This window comes from Triturus cristatus, chromosome 12, assembly GCF_964204655.1.
Source record: "Triturus cristatus chromosome 12, aTriCri1.1, whole genome shotgun sequence".
Classification (NCBI taxonomy): Eukaryota; Metazoa; Chordata; class Amphibia; order Caudata; family Salamandridae; genus Triturus; species Triturus cristatus.
The window spans coordinates 781,339,755-781,355,883 of record NC_140595.1 but is presented as its reverse complement, the minus strand read 5'-3'; the positions used below and the strand labels follow the sequence as shown (position 1 = coordinate 781,355,883).

At 45.5% G+C, this 16,129-nt stretch overlaps 1 protein-coding gene across 3 annotated transcripts in view; it reads left to right on the top strand.

Moving 5' to 3' along the window:
- Nucleotides 1-5,431, top strand: part of LOC146782821 (uncharacterized) — a 271,182-nt gene extending 265,751 nt beyond the window's left edge. For all 3 annotated transcript variants that reach the window (XR_014972318.1, XR_014972317.1, XM_085639217.1), the window contains one exon: nt 4,112-5,431. Coding sequence is in view for 1 of the 3 variants with exons in the window: in XM_085639217.1 (XP_085495343.1) it covers nt 4,112-4,214 (103 nt within the window). In the remaining 2 variants the exon portion in view is untranslated. The remainder of the gene's footprint in view (nt 1-4,111) is intronic.
- The last annotated feature ends 10,698 nt before the right edge of the window (nt 5,432-16,129 follow it).

The following is a 16,129-nucleotide window of genomic DNA, read 5'->3' as shown; positions in this document are numbered from 1 at the left end:
CTGAATTATATCCATGCAAAAAACTTAAACTATGAATCATTGTGTCTCAACAAATACTGCAATGGTGTACCAATATTTGCATAAACTGAAAGCCTATTTCCTTTGTTAGGGCATTTCACAATGGTAATACTTACTTTAAGTAACCTATGTATGTGTACCTAAATGTATGGATGAGTACACCACAGCGCAAAAAGCAACATGTCCTGGCAACAGAACATCAATGCTCACACAAAATTATGTCCAAAGAAACACATGCACTGGCACCAGTGCCGCTCATAGGATTAGGAGTGCCCCGGGCAGAACCAGAATATATGAACCACCTATAAATTTCATAAGATGTCATGTCATAGTAAGCCACATTACAGGAAGTGACTTCAATTTACCATAAATTCCCCACCATTGTTGAACCAGCTTTGTAAGAAGCACTTTATCTAGTGTGGATATCTGTAAATTGACCAACAATATATATAAACCCACATTAAAATGATGTTAAAATATATGGCAGATCTGTCAAGTGCATTTACAATACATCCACGCTATTGGCTGGAAAAGCTATGCCTGATTCGTCATTAATCTTAGAATTTTCTTAATCTGATACACTAATTGTTGACAGATTACTACTTGATTCAATACACTAAACTGACCATTATAGTTCAGCCTGGCCTGTCATTCCCTCATCAGCCCAATCGTGCAGTCTCAGATCCTGGGTCCAGATGAGTTTAGCAGGGTCAGAGCAGGCATCCACCAGTGCTTCCAATGTTCATGATCTCAGCCTTACCTCAGGGCAGGTAGCCAGGTAAGTCAAGGGAGTCGCAATGAAGTACTGGGTTTTTCAGAACCCAGCGGTGCCAGGGAACACACCCTAAGACTTCGAGTCCTTCCTGTTTCAGACTACAGAAATCTAGAGTCTTCTTGGTGAAGTCAAAGATCGTATTTATTGGCTGCAACCAGTAACAGGTATCCTAGAAGTACAACACGGTGTATATTCTCAGGAGACTGCTCAACCTTACAAAGCCAGCCTTCTCTTTTTATACAAAATATTATGCTTTAGGCAAACATTCCTTATTTTACAGTTGACCATTCACATATTTTCACTACAAAGAAAAAGCAGATTTATGATGACAAGCCCATATTTCAGTTTGTCCAGCCCTCAATCAATTACCCGGCAAGGCTCGGTACTTTCATCAGATATCGACGGACCCCCAATAAAAACGGGCACCTCCTCCTCGTAAAGTAAGTCATAAAGAAAGAAACAGGGACAGGTGTGTGTAAGATTAGGCATGGTTTGTGTGTGATGAAAGGTTTTATGATATGTTGTGTCTTGATACTAATCTCATTCGGCCACTGGGAAAGGAACTGGCCGAACAGGTTTGGCTTCAGGCAGTGGAGTCAGCTTGCCCAGGTCACAGAGGAGTCAGCAAAGGTGCATGTGTCCTTCAGACTCGTTTTTGGCCTTAGTTATTGGCCTATGTGAGGGCAATCACAAAATGGCTGCCGTTCAAATGGAAACCGAGGGTTCAGGACGGAAACTCTGATTTCAGGGTGATTTCGTCACCCGAATATGACGAAAATGCTTGTGCATAGTATTCTAATCATTCTCGGTCTGCTGATACCAAAATCGTCATGATACGACGATGTTTATAACACGGGTCCAGAATTTTCAGTACCACAGTAAGCAGCATGGGATGATATATGTGTCAGTACTAAAAAAGCTTGAAGAATCCAGCCCATTTCAAAAGCAGGCCTGAAGCATCTGACTCCCTTCCATTCAATCCCTATCATGCACCCAAGTCTGCTTCCACGCAGGCCTTCCTTCAAATACATTGGGCCACAACTATCTTGTAGGGCAGTATGTTTGTTCAGACCAGCTTTACATGTCCCCAGTGGACCTTTGGTATTCCACCACCCCTGTTTACTGAGACCAGGCAGCAGGGCATGACCTATGATCTCTACATGTCCAGTCAGGACATGGTCTTAAAATGTCCCACTTGGAGCTACATTTCTCAAAAAGGTCTAGAGTAATAAGAGTCGACACAGAGCACCTGTACAGTGAGACGTTGTAGCTCCCAATGGATGTGGACAGCAGCAGAGAGATGGGGAGATCCTAAAAAATACAGCTTGTGAAGGCAAGTGAACCCTCTCGGAAACCGCAAGACTTATATCTAGACTTCATAGGTGGCAAAGCGATAGGACCACGTCAGTAAGCATTCCATTGCTTACTGACACCACGCCTACCGCGCGGTTCAAAAAATATCTGCGGTCCGCAAGTAACTTTGATACATAACTAACGGGAGTTTACCGTGACCGTTTACACATGTGGCGGACACAATCCGAGATCTGCAACTGTCACCATAAGAAAAAACGTCCTATGGCTGTGTCTGATTTGGATGGAACCGCCTACGCAACCTTCAAAACATAGTTCTGCGGTGCAAACACTTTTGACAGTGTTGTGAGTTTCTGATATTCCATGCCTAGATGCAGCATATTTCTTGTGAAAGGGGCACCTAACTGAAACGCACACACTCCCATGATGACCTAACCTTGAGAGGCACATGACAAACTGATTGGGAGGCTAATCCCAACAGGAAAAAGCCTACGCCATTTTGGTCTTTATGGTTTATATCAGTCAATATGCATCTCAGGTGCATTTCAAGTAAAAATCATACCTAGTTACTGCATTACAAGACAGTGTGACCCAGTGTGCGATCTGTGTGATGTGCAGGTGGAAAGGGGGTGTGTATTTGAAGTCCTGGATACTACCTTCCAAGAGGAATGACTACACTCTAAAATTAAACAGCCTACAGATGCTTTGCTCTGATATGTGAGTTTATAGGACATCTTTATGTGCTAGACTTAAGTGGACAACAGCATTATATGACATTTCTACATTATAAATGGTTTGTGTATGAAATTGTGGAATGCAGACATGACAACATGAATGTATCCATCATGTGTCATTAGTGTGCATTTATTACATTGTGATATGCTAGATTTATGTGGTGTCCCAGATGTTATGCATTACATGATCCTAATGTGTGTACAGATGAACTAAATAATACAACAAACCTAAGTCTAGTGTTCTTGGCTTGTGAGTTTTGCAGTATGTCCTGTTTGATTTTGCATGAACAACAACTGACACTAGTGAAAAATTACACTACTGCACTATCATTGCTGTGTCACCAAACATTTTATACATGTTTAGCAATGACATGTATGCTGGGATATGTATACAATAATAATATTGAAATGTGAAATGTGTTTTTCACTAACATGGAGCGTTGTGTGGTTAATTACTCTTTGATGTTTGTCCTTAAGTGCATGTTGCTTGGTACATTGTGAACTGACACCAACTGTGTCTACACTCTACACATAGGTATCACGAGGAGCCAGAAGACTGCCTCCTGTGTACAGGCCCTTTACAGACCTCCAAACAATGGAAAAGAGAGACATAATCAAAAAATACCATCTCACAAGGGCATCAACCAATGAATTGTGCCAGCAGTTGGCACCTTATTTGCGGCCTCATCACACCTATCCAACAGCACTAACCACTAACGTGAGGGTGATGACAGCACTGCATTTCTTTGCCACTGGAATATTCCAATACACAGTGGCAACATCAGGTGGAATGTCCCAGCCTATGTTTACAAATGTTCTTCAGGATGTGTTGCAGGCATTGACCCGATACATGGACCAATATATAACGTTTCCAAAACATGGAGATTTGGCCGCAATCAAGGGTGATTTTTATGGTTTTACACGAAATACCCCATGTCATTGGAGTAATTGATGGCATTCATGTTGCTTTGGTACAACCACAGGCCAATGAACAGGTCTTTCGCAACAGGAAACACTTCCACTCCATCAATGCCCAGGTGGTGTGTTTGCCTGACGTGCATTTCACACGCCTGGGCAAGATTTACGGTGTTTTCATATTACACATGTAACCTGTGTAACAGCATCATCCCACATTTGCTGAGTCAACTACAACCTGAACGGGCCTGGCTTGTTGTTAGGTGATGTTGTATATGAATGTTGTAGTGTGTGTTGTTTGTATGTCAGATACGAATATGTTGTTTGACAACTGAACTATTTTCTATCTTTAATTTAGGAGACTCTGGATACCCCAACCAGCCATGTTTACTGACACCACTGCGGAACCCAGACACCCCATCAAAAAGTACGCTTTATTAAGGCCCATGGCCGGACCTTGAGGATGGTAGAGCGGACATTTGGCCTCCTGAAGTCAGGATTCCGCTGTCTGCATAAGACAGGATGAACCCTCCAATATAGCCCAGGAAAGGTGTGCCAGCTAATCGTGGCTTGTTGCATGCTACACAACATAGCAATTCGGAAGAACATACCTCTAATTGAGGACAAAGGAGACCAGCAGGTACCACCAACGGAGGATCCAGGACTGGGCAATGATGACAGCGGTGATAAGGATGGAGTGGACCTGAGACAACAGCTTATCAACAACTTTTTGACATGACTGTAACTATACAAAACACAATTGCTTGTTGTTGTGTAGCTGTGTAGACAATGTGTATGTATGCTTCACAGTGTAGGATAAGTGTCCTGAAGTTTGTGGAAGACTTGTTTTGTAAATGGTTAAATTTACATGTACAGTGTTTCAGTGAAGCCTAACTAGTTTTAACAATGAGATGGTTGTGGCTGATGTGTCATACTTTTCTGACTTGTGAGACATTGTTAATGATTGCTAAACTATGTTTTTCATTAATTTTGTTCAAGTTTACTTTGCCATGTCATCTACAGAGGGGACTTACTGAGTTGTGACATCACCAGACATATAATGCTGTGACAGACACCAACACTGTACCCCAAGAGGTACAATTCCTCTATCCGTGGTGTTATCCCCATGGGCAAGCAGATTGTCAGCATTCTGTGTTTTTCATAAGGGCTAGTATTCGGAAATACTGCTTCTAGCTGTGTTATTTTCCGAGCTACCTAGAATGGCATTTGTTCACGTTTTGCAGGCATTTTACCCATTACTGCGTGTAACCTTTGTGGTGTTATTTTAGTTCCTGTATTTTGAACTGGAGTTGTATTTGCTGTAACCGTTGCCGGCTGGACTGTAAGTGTCCTCAAGACAAACTGTGTCATGTTTCTGTACATTTTTATTAATTCTTTGTGAAGTATAAGTAAGTCTCCTCCTGGCATTGTTTCAATGTCAGGATGTGGTGTGTAGGCCGCTAATATTGGCCATGTCGCTCCTTCTCTTCCGAGCAGACCCAGTCTTACTCTACTTTTTATATGGGGGCGGGCGCCTTTAAACCAGTATAATTGTTCCTGGTACGTGAGCGGAACTTCAATGTCCTCATACAGACAATATTCAGTTGGTTCTTCATCTTCTATCTAGTAATGAAATGTTTTTGTTCTTGCATTTGCTGCTGGGAATGTACCCCACAAATAAAATACCTCTGTTCTATATGATTTGGGTGCCTTATTCACGAGGTGTTAGACCATGTGCAAGCAGTTTCAGGGTGACCGCATTTCTAACATTTGCCGCAATATGTATTGCGTTTGCATCTTCCTCGTCTTCTGAGAGGGGCAGTGGTTGCTTTAGTGGGTCTATGTCCTGGTTAGTCATTGTGTTTTAGAACACGTAATAACTTTTCAAGGGGACTAAGATAAGGTGTTTTGCACAATTTAGGAACTAAGTGTCCTTCAAGCTTGATTAACCAACAGCTTATAAATAGGATTTTTCGCCTACTCAGCTGTGGGGGAGTTTGTGCTCCACCACTCCAGACGTCTCTGGGGTTTTGTGAGTAGGGATTTCTGGGAATAGCACGACTGAACTACTCAGATTCTACTGTTAAATAAGTACTCAACCAACATTGGGCGCCATGTCGTGTCACTCCTATAATAATTATACAAGATATGCGTGTTTGGACAGCATACACTATAGGATTGGTGGCAGACTGACTCTGAACACCCCCACCGGGTATGTTGGCCTTTTGTACCAACTAGCTCACAGTGCCACTAGAATCTCCTCTTACCAAGGAGAGAATAGTTCTTAGCAACCATTGAACATGACAACCCTGATCCCTCAGGACCGTGGGAACAATACACTACTTTTCTCTCAGTCACTCGTGCTTACTCAGTCTGTCTCAGAGAGATACACAGAATAAACAGGCTGGGCGTTTTCAATAAGTATTTATTGAACAGTTGTTATTCTGGTGTAGAATAGATGAGCTGCAACAACCTTTAGACAGTATAAGATATAAATGATTAGCAGTACTATAAAGGTAAATGGGTGGTATAGCTCTACCATCTTACAATAATCATGAATACATACGGGTCTATAAAACACATGATAAAAAGATGCGTACTCCTACGATACTTCCCTAACTAGATGTACCTAACTGTACCTAGCATGTGTGTGGGTGTTAAGCCAAGAATCCCTCTAGGATAAAGTCAACCCCATTACCTGAAGTGAGAGACTGTGGGACCCCATCTTGGTCTCGAGTTGGACACCCTGCAAGGGATTTTAGACCACTGTAAGGTGTAGTGTCTGCATGCAGAAACCTCAGCTTCTCTGGTCAGTGTGTCGGCCAGGAAGTCTCGGTCTCCTGTGCCCTATCTTAGCAAGATGTGCTGTATATATACGCATAGATCTCCACAGGGGGCCTACCCCGCTTTAATACTGTGTCAGCCTAAAGATGACGTCGGGCAAGAACTTTATACATAGATATTATACAGGAGATGGTCGTCCTGCTGTGCTTGCAAGAATCCTCATGCATAATGTATGAGATTTCGAACTAGGGAAACTAGGGAAAACCTGTGTTCTGAATGTAGTGTCGTATCTAGGTAAGACTAAAGCAAAGGGAGAGGCTGGGGGAGTACGCATTGCAAGGATATCTGTTTTCAAAGGAAGCCACCCGTGGCACAGTCAATGCAGTTACAGCTCCCCGCAGCTATGAAGCAGGCATTTAAATAGTTCGGACAGGCGTGGCTTTCTGGCTTTGCCCCTTGAAACAGCACACATTCTGATCAGGCGACCAGCAGGGCTGCGAGGAGAGCCCTGCCTCCAAACTTATATTAGACAGAACTTTGCACATGATCCCATTATCAGATACCTCTCAGCTACATGATGTTGTCTAATGAAAACGGCATCATGTACGGTTCTTTGATTCAAGCAATAATTCATGAGTATCCTTGCTCACGTGGGTTAACGTTCACTGTTGTCATTCACTATTTAGGTTGTGATTACCAATGCTTGTTGCTCATGCGTCATTCAGTATTTGGTTTGGAATGGGCATTGCTTGTTGTTCATGTTATGACTAAGCACCATGTGGAACTCGTGCCAACAGTTTGAATCAAGGCACGTGCAGCAGCCTTTCAACTGTCACAGTTACAAACGGGCAGCTCCTTGTTAGCCCAAAGATCAACGTGCCCCCGTGTAAAGTATTACAAACATGTGCCATCTGCACTGTGCCTCTAGTCACTGCTTGGCTTAGTTCCCGATTTCTACTTACCTGACTCTAGCTAAACAGTCCTGCCTCCCCCCCCCCCACTTTGAAGTTCAGGCATATTAATGCTTAACCACAATTGTGACGAACTACAAACTATTTAAATGGACTCTATGCAATACATCATTATTCAGTGGAGAATGACTTATTTCTCTTAAAAAAGACTAGAGACTCGCACTGCCAAGAACTGTTCTAGTATGATCTTCACTGGAGCAATCTGGAAGCAATTTTAGTATGTTTATAAGTTGTTGGTTGTTTGTATTCAGAAAGTAGCAGGATAACAGTTAATATCTAAAAGGGATAATTTATTTTATTGTTAGGAACAGAAAGCAGCTCAAAGAGAGACATCTCAATATATAAGAGTCAACTAAAGGTCTTAGTGTATGTAATGCTGTTATACATACCGATCGTTCACAAATAATCTTGACATCACAGTACGTTAATGAGATATTCTCTTATTGCAGACACTCACGCTACTTTATGTGAATTGTCTAATGCTGTCCAGAAATCCTGGTGTTACTTCCTGTTTGAAACCTAGAGTCCAGCACATCAGACAGTGCTATACCCTGTCCAGAGTCCAGTACTCCAGACGTCACATCACTGGAAGTCAGTATTTCTGTCTGTCTGTCTCTCTCTCTTTCTCTCTCCCAACCCCCTTTCCCCTTGGGAACTTGCGAGGTAGCAGTGGAGGAAGTCATAAAGTTATATTTGTCGATGACTAAATACAAAAAAACGTGTAGCAGGGGAGTCTTCTTAAGGCACGGAAAGATTACCTGATGTGTGCAGAATCACAGCATGTTAAGCCGATGCCTAGACTCAAGCCTGGCTCTTTAGTTTAAACGTCCGCAGTCTAGATGTAGTGCCACATCCTGTCCTGGTATAGTGTGTGTGTGAGGGCGGAGAAGGGGGGATTTGATATAGCTTTAGGTTACTTAAGATTCATGTGAAGTAGTGCGAGCACACATGTTCACACAGGACCAAATGCACACATCCTTAAAAAATGAAAGTGATACGAGATCACATACAAAAGGCCAACATGCCCGCAACATTTTAAAAGTATTTATGGGAAGATGGAAATCACATGCCTTAAAAACCACACTATGATTATCCGGGTACTTTACCTATCTTAAGTAGAGGTGCTATCGACCAAAATGCTTTCAGGTTTGGCCCCCAGAAAAGGCAAGCAAGAAAAGCCATGTGGGCCCTCTCATGGGGACAAACAGTGAAACTAGCCGGCAGAACAGAGCCCGGCCCCCACTCATGTCACATGCAAAGCGTTAGCTGGCAGTCACTGGAAGCCTTCTCGACCTGCTAAACCCTGCAACTGAAGAGGAAGCAGGTCCCTCTAACTCTTGGCCCCATTGCACGATGTATGTGCTCCACCAGAGGCGGTCCTCCATGTGTAGTGCACTGCTGGCCCCATGCCAATCAAGCCACGCTGTCTGCATGGCCAGCAGCTACGTAAATATTTTTTTGACCAGGCTCACGCAGTACACCATGGAGAGGCCGGTGTCCGGCACACAAGGGGCAAAGCGGGCAGTCTAGCCTGACAAAGTTGTGAGGAGCAGAAGTGATGGAGCCTTGGAGGGATGGGGACCACCCCAGTACACCCACCTATTTCCTTGTGTCCAGTGTCAGTATTACTGCCCCAGCTGTATTCCTCGAACAGTGCTCGTAGATCTCCCAAATTAAAGGGCTGTTGGGAACCTGTTTAGTAGCGCTCACGCAGCCGACCCCACCTTCCAATATGCGTGCACTGTGGTTTCAAATTTGGGGAAGTGAAGGGAAAGGCGTATAGCTGGGGTTTCCTGTTCATCTACGAAGGGGATAGCACTGTTCATAATTATACCTAAGCAGAGGTAAACAAAAGGGATGAAGAGGTTAAGGGTAGGGGCATGGTGGGAGGGCAACTCAGTGAGAGAAACTGAGACAAAAGCACCAAAAAATACCGATTGTTTTAGAGAGAGGGTGTGGCACAACATCCAGCACTGCTGACTTTGAAAATGGGGAACCGGGTTTGAGGCTTGGCGTCTGTTGGCACTCCCCGTGCCAACAAAAAACAAAAATTCTAAGACATGCCGATCTGAAAAATTGAAATAAAACAATTGCTGAAGCCAACAAAATGCTGTTTGTAAACTACATGCGGAACTGAATGAAAATGACAAATGCCGATCCATAAGTTTATTAGTACTACAGCAATCGGGACTGGTGAACACGTACAGGAAGAAAAGGCGACATTTCAAACACAGACACATTTTTTTTTTTTTTTTTAAATAGTGCACTTCAACAAACTCACATCTGCAAAGCGGCACGCCTACAAGTAACAGGGGCGTGCTCCATGGGAGGGGTCAACACACAAAAATGAGGGACATATAACCAAAATGAACCACACAGAAGCAAGCCTTTGCAAAGGACACGCAAAGCAACAAATTAAAAGCAATGGGCGGGCTGTAAGTCAACAGAGTAGATATAGCATGTCTCGAAGAGACAGCGCATGTGCTGCATAAGCGAGACCAAAAAAAGGAGAGACATTCAGTTTCTTAATGACAAACATCCAAATCTGTCAATAGCACCAAGAAACCACCTTTGGGAAGTGAAGTTGTACTCTTCAAACAAGAATGTTCTTATGTTGTGTTCACGTTAATGTAATCATACAGGTAACAGTTTGCAATTGTTCACTAGCAACAGCGCCAAATCTATAGACCAGCATGGTGATCTCTATGTTTTAGGTTGCGCCAAATTTACAATAATCATGTCTCAGGGGTCCATAGCGTCTACTTATGTGTGAGTGCTCAGCCTATGCGTCACTCCTTTCCAGAATTAATTTTTTTTTTTTTTTTTTTTTTTTTAAAAACCTTTATTGACATTTCAACCAATAACAAGTATGGGCCTACAACCCCCGGGGCCGGCCGCTAAGCAGTCAGAGCAACAAAAATCAATATTTATCACAGGCAGCACCTCGGGGTGCAGAATCTCCATGTTAGTATACTCTCGGCCACTGGCCAGCCCAAGTAGGAGACCAGGATACAAAAGGTTTTCATTTTATAATAAAAGAGGATGGAAGGATCAGGTGCCAAACAGTTTCCCAGCAGCAAGAAATGGCAGGCAGAATAATAAACGTCAACGATAAACAGCAATTTATCTAGTCAATGGCGCTGAAACAGGAAGTTCAGGATGTGGAGGAATATCACGGCCATTTGCGCCTGCAGTCCCCTGCCCTAAAACCCAGAAAACACCACGGAAATTGTGGCACACATGAAAAACGCAACGATTAACAACGAAGGAGTTCTACCATGCTGATCCCAGAAAAGAAGACAAAGAAGAATAAGAGAAGAAAAAGGAGGCCATGGAAAAAAGGGGTGAAAGACTAAAGGATCCCCTCCCCCAACCCCCCACCCTGCACCTCTGCAGATGAGTACGCCCCCCCCCCCCCCAGCAGTGTGCCTGTCGCCCCGGAACCAGACCCGAAATATAGAAGAAACAGAGAAAGAGGAGTAAGAAAAGAAACCCCACCAGACGGGGGGGTAGAGAGAATATTAATAAACTGGAGGAGGGCCTTCAAAACATGCCCCCGGCTTCTCCCTCCCGCACAATATGTTTTCCCCCAAAGCAAACAATAAGCAACACCGAATCGACCATGTCAAAGAAGAATGGGGAGCATTATGCGCCTAGTACACTAACAGTTATGCCGTGAGAGCACGCAACCCCAGAGCCCGCCCGCTTGTTAGATGACCACCTCTGAAGGATCAGCCTTATCCTTGGCCACTCTTTGCGAATCTACCCATGCATACCCATCGACCCAGTGCCATGTCCAATGTTACAAAGAAGAGGAGCGTCCAAAAAAGAACTTGAAGCGACACACACAGGTAGGGTGGAAGTCTCTGAATCCCAACACAGTCAGCAGTATGGAGAGTCATCTTTCCCAGTGCTGCTCCAGGATCTGCACTGCACACAAGGTCCAAGAAGGTGAAATCAGCCAGAGCAGGGGACCGTTGCGTGAATATTGCCTGGGTCGCCGGAGGCCGCGCACGGGACAAGGCCACCACCCCCCACTCAGGTCCAAGACCTCCGGAACAGACCAGACCCACAGCCAACCGATCACACGTTTGTATACTGTCCGGAGTTTCCAGCTGGTCACTATCCACAGGGGCGGTCACGACACTGTCCTCCTGTGTGCAGTGTAGGAAGTCCCCGTGTACCTGGGGACAGGCAGGCAGCAACTGTTCCGACGCTGATGCCACCCCATCAAGCTTACTCCCCAAGACCCAGGTGCCGTGAACCAAGGTGGAGTGAAGGGCGCCGAGAGCCTCGAGAAGATCACCATACCCCAGCACAGCTCTCGGCGCTCGCTCCGCTACGCACCTCATAGTCGCACACTTCCAATCGTGCTGCGACCCAGTGTACAGGATGGTAGACTTCGTCCTGTCAAGATGGCCGCCGGGTAGGTCCAACCCAGATTGGGACCAGGACTCAGGGACAAGCGCCTCAGGTTCCATGTCACTGGAATCAGGGTTTCGGGGGCAGGCAAAAAATATATCCGATGTGTGATCACGGGCAACAGTCATCCCCACCACGGATCTGCGCCCGCGAAAATCCGGGAGCAGTCCGCAAGAATCAGGGCGAGTTACGGGCGGCGGCCGGGCAGCTCACCGGCGAAGGCTGAGGCAATCACCGGGGAATCTTGGATTAGCCACCTCGGGCATGCACTCGTTCCGCTACGCTTAGTGGTAGGAACGACCACGGCGAAATGTAGGCCGATAATCGCACCGCTCCGGTTAGTCCGACTCCACCCAGTCACCAAAGGCCGCTGTTGTTGAACTGCCGCCCGGCCATGTTATCCACTCGAGGTCCCGGTTCCAGGGTTGCACAGGCCGCAAGCTTCAAATGGATATTTCTCCGGCGATACCGCCGCCAGAAACTTCGGAGTCACACGATCGGTTGCCGCTCTCATTCACCAACACGGGCACATAGCGCAGGCTAAGGATCTAATGCAGGATATCTGTGCGGGATGCGGAGGGTCGCGGAGCCGGGAGCCTACGCTGCCGTCCCGGTCGCCATCTTGGCTCCTCCCCCCCCTTTCCAGAATTAATTAACAATTGAACAGTCCCATACCAAGTGAAAGAATCCTGTTGTTTCCTGACCGCATCTTGTGCAGGTGTCTGATATTTCCAGGAATATCAGAAATAGCTGTCATGCTATCGGGTATGGACAACTTAAATAGTATTTCTTTCCATTACTCCCCTTTCTAGGCCAGCTTCCCATTGAGGTTTCAGTTGACTTACGTCGATCGGAGTAGTTTCTCTAATTGCCTTGTATCAGTGGTTCTTTTGCAGACTGAAAATTAAGCTGGCTTTCTTAGCTCAATTCCTGAAAGCAGCACAAGTACAGCAAACAGAAGTCAAGTATGGACCATTGGTGGCATCAATTGAAGCACTGGTGTACCAGACAAAACCAGAGCATGCACTAGGAACAAAAAGGACAAAGTGACATGCTGGAAGCTAGCATATTGCTTGGTTTTTTAGAAACAAAACCACATTTTTAAATTTCCAATCTTCCCATTGAAATTCTTGTTTATGATTATTTTTTCTTTGTAAATTAAATAAAATATTTAATAATTTGTGTATTTGTTTCTGTCATTTTGTTTCTGTGTTTTTTCTGTGTTGTTTTGAGTTTCAAACTAGTGAACTTGCTTAGGCTTTGGAGCTGTACCTTTTCCAACAATATTTGGCAACAGTGTAGGAAAGTGCCTCTTTTTGCATGGTTAGACCCTAATTTTGCTTGATGCCTGATGTGATTTCGAACTTTAAGTGTACTAGATCCATGCTAACCAGGTCCCCAGCACCAGATCTCTTTCCCAAAACAGTGTACCACGATTGGCATACCTTCAGTTACCCCTGTAAGTCCCTAGTAAATGGTACCCCTGGTACCCATGGCATGGGTAATGAAGAGTGTCCTCGGGGCTGTAGCATTGGTTGTGCCATCCCAGGGCCCCCTCACCAAGCCAGTGCACTCTGTCATTGCGGGCTGCATCCGGGACGTTCCCAAACATCTCCTCCTTTCAGTTACACTCACTAATAACAGCAGACTGATTGCAGGCAAGTACTAAATCAGTTTGCTGCGCTCTTTTCCTTGATCCCTGAACATACTAACTGGTGTGCACATGATGTTGGCACTGGTAACAGCCTACCTGCCAAAAGCAAGATATACAGGCAGTCTGACCATGGCAAGGAAAGCCTCAAAGCTCAAGTCAGCAAGATGCTGGAGTTGGGTGTCCTTAAACCCTCAGAGAGCCTATGGCCCAGCCCAGTTGTGTTAGCCCTCAAGCCTCAATCCCGGGGTGGAAAAAAAAAGAAATGAGGTTCCGTGTGGACTACAGGGGCTCAGTGCAGTTACTAAGACAGAAGCCCATCCAATTCCAAGAGCTGATGCGGTGATTGACAGGTTCGGTGCAGCCACACATCTGAGTACCTTTGATCTCACATCAGGGTACTGGCAGATAGGTTGACACCTGGAGCAAAAGAAAAATCAGCATTTTCCACTGCATATGGCCAGTTCTCCGTGATGCCCTTTGGTTTGAAGAATGCCCATGCCACCTTTAAGAAGTTGGAGAATAAAGTCCTTGCTGGATTGGAAGCCTATAGTGCAGTCTATCTTAATGATATTGCTGTCTTTAGCTCCACCTGGCAGGATCACCTGATCCACCTACAAATGGTTCTGGAGGTTCTGCAGAGAGCAGGCCTCACTATCAAGGCCAGCAAGTGCCAGATAGGGCAGGACAAGGTTATACTTGGGCCACCTTGTGGGTGAAGGCCATGTCCCCCTACAGTCCACAATCTATACTATTCTGGATTGGAAAGCTTCAACCCCCCAGACCCAAGTCAGGTAATTTCTTAACCTGACTGGGTACTACATGAGGTTTGTGCTGCGGTATGGGTTCATTGTGGCCCCCCTCGCAGAACTAACCTCTAAGCAAATGCCCAAGAAAGTAAACTGGATAGTGGGTTGTCAAAAGGCTTTAGACACCTTGAACGAATCAATATGCTCAGCACCCATTCTAAAAGCTCCAGATTACTCGAAGCAGTTCAAAGTGTAGACAGATGCCTCTGAACATGGGATAGGAGCAGTCCTATACCAGACCAATGATGATGACCATGACCAACCTGTTGCTTTCATAAGCAGGAGGCTTCTCCCCAGAGAGCAGCACTGAAGTGCCATTGAGAGGGAGGCCTTTGCTGTGGTTTGGTCCCTGAAGAAGCTTAGATAATGCCTGTTTGGCTCTCACTTCCTTGTCCAAACTGACCACAGACCTCTCAGATTGATCATGCAAATGAAAGGAAAAATCCCCAATTGTTAAGGTGGTCCATGTCCCTACAGGGACTGGACTTTATAGTGGAAGACAGACCTGGAACTGACCGTGCCAATGCAGATGGCCCTTCCAGGTTCTTCCACTTAGAATATGAAGGGAAAGGTTAGTCTCATCCTCTTTCGTTTAGGTGGGGTTCAGGTAGGAAAGTGCCTCTTTTTACATGGTTAGCCCCCTCTTTTTGCTTGATTCCTGATGTGATTTCGAACTTTTAGTGTACTGGGTCCCCAGTACCAGATCTCTTTCCCAAAACACTGTACCACAATTGGCACACCTTTAGCTACCCCTGTAAGCCCCTAGTAAATGATACCTCTGGTACCCAGGGCATGGATACTGAAGAAGGTTCTCTGGGGCTCCAATACTGGTTGTGCCACCCCAGGGACCCCTCACCGAGGCTATGTACTCTGCCATTGCTGGCTTCATGTCTTGGTGCAGGAAAATCCGAAAGTCGACAGCATAAGATATAGGAAAGTCAACCTACTGCAGGCCTTTAGGGGCAGAGTGCACTATATCCTATGTGTGGGCAAATCAGCATGAGAAGATATGCCCCTACAATGTCCTGTCCATTTTGTGATGTAAGTTTCACATCTCCTCCAGGAGAGGATGGCCTTCCTAAGCGAGATGCTTCAAACGCGATTCCACCTTTGAAATCAAACCTAGGACCCCCATATAGCGGTAGAGGCCAAGCCCCCTTTCCTGCTCTACTTTTGGATGAAGGAAAAATGGGAAAATTAGTTAGATGAAGAGGAGGTTTCCCCCACCTAGGGTGGGGCAGGCGAGGTGAACCCGTTTCCTGAAATTCTACCATCTTGAGATGGTGAGAAAACCTCCAATCAGGGCTAGGATTGTGAATCTTTCCACAGGACGTAGTCACTAGAGGGTGTAGACACCCTAAAAGGTAAGTAGCCCATTGGCTACTACCTGTCTCTCCTTGTAATGACCCTAAATTCAGTATTTAGGTGGCTCCCTGAGACCTGAACATCAGATTCATCAGACCAAGAAGACCAGGACAAACGAAGACCTGCTGCGTGAGAACAGAAGCCCTGCTGCAGAAAGAAAAGGCACCAACCCCTTACCAGCTGCAAGAAGGACTCAACAATTACTCATGTCGTCCTGGAACCTGTAAGGACTCCAAGGACCCCGGAGCACTTTCAGCTTTCGAGAAATCACCAAGAAGCTCCCTTGGAGTGTAGGTTTCACTCCCCAGCACACCGCCGGCACCGATCCCATGCAGCCCGGTTTGTCGACTTCCTTCTCCCCGACGACCTTGATG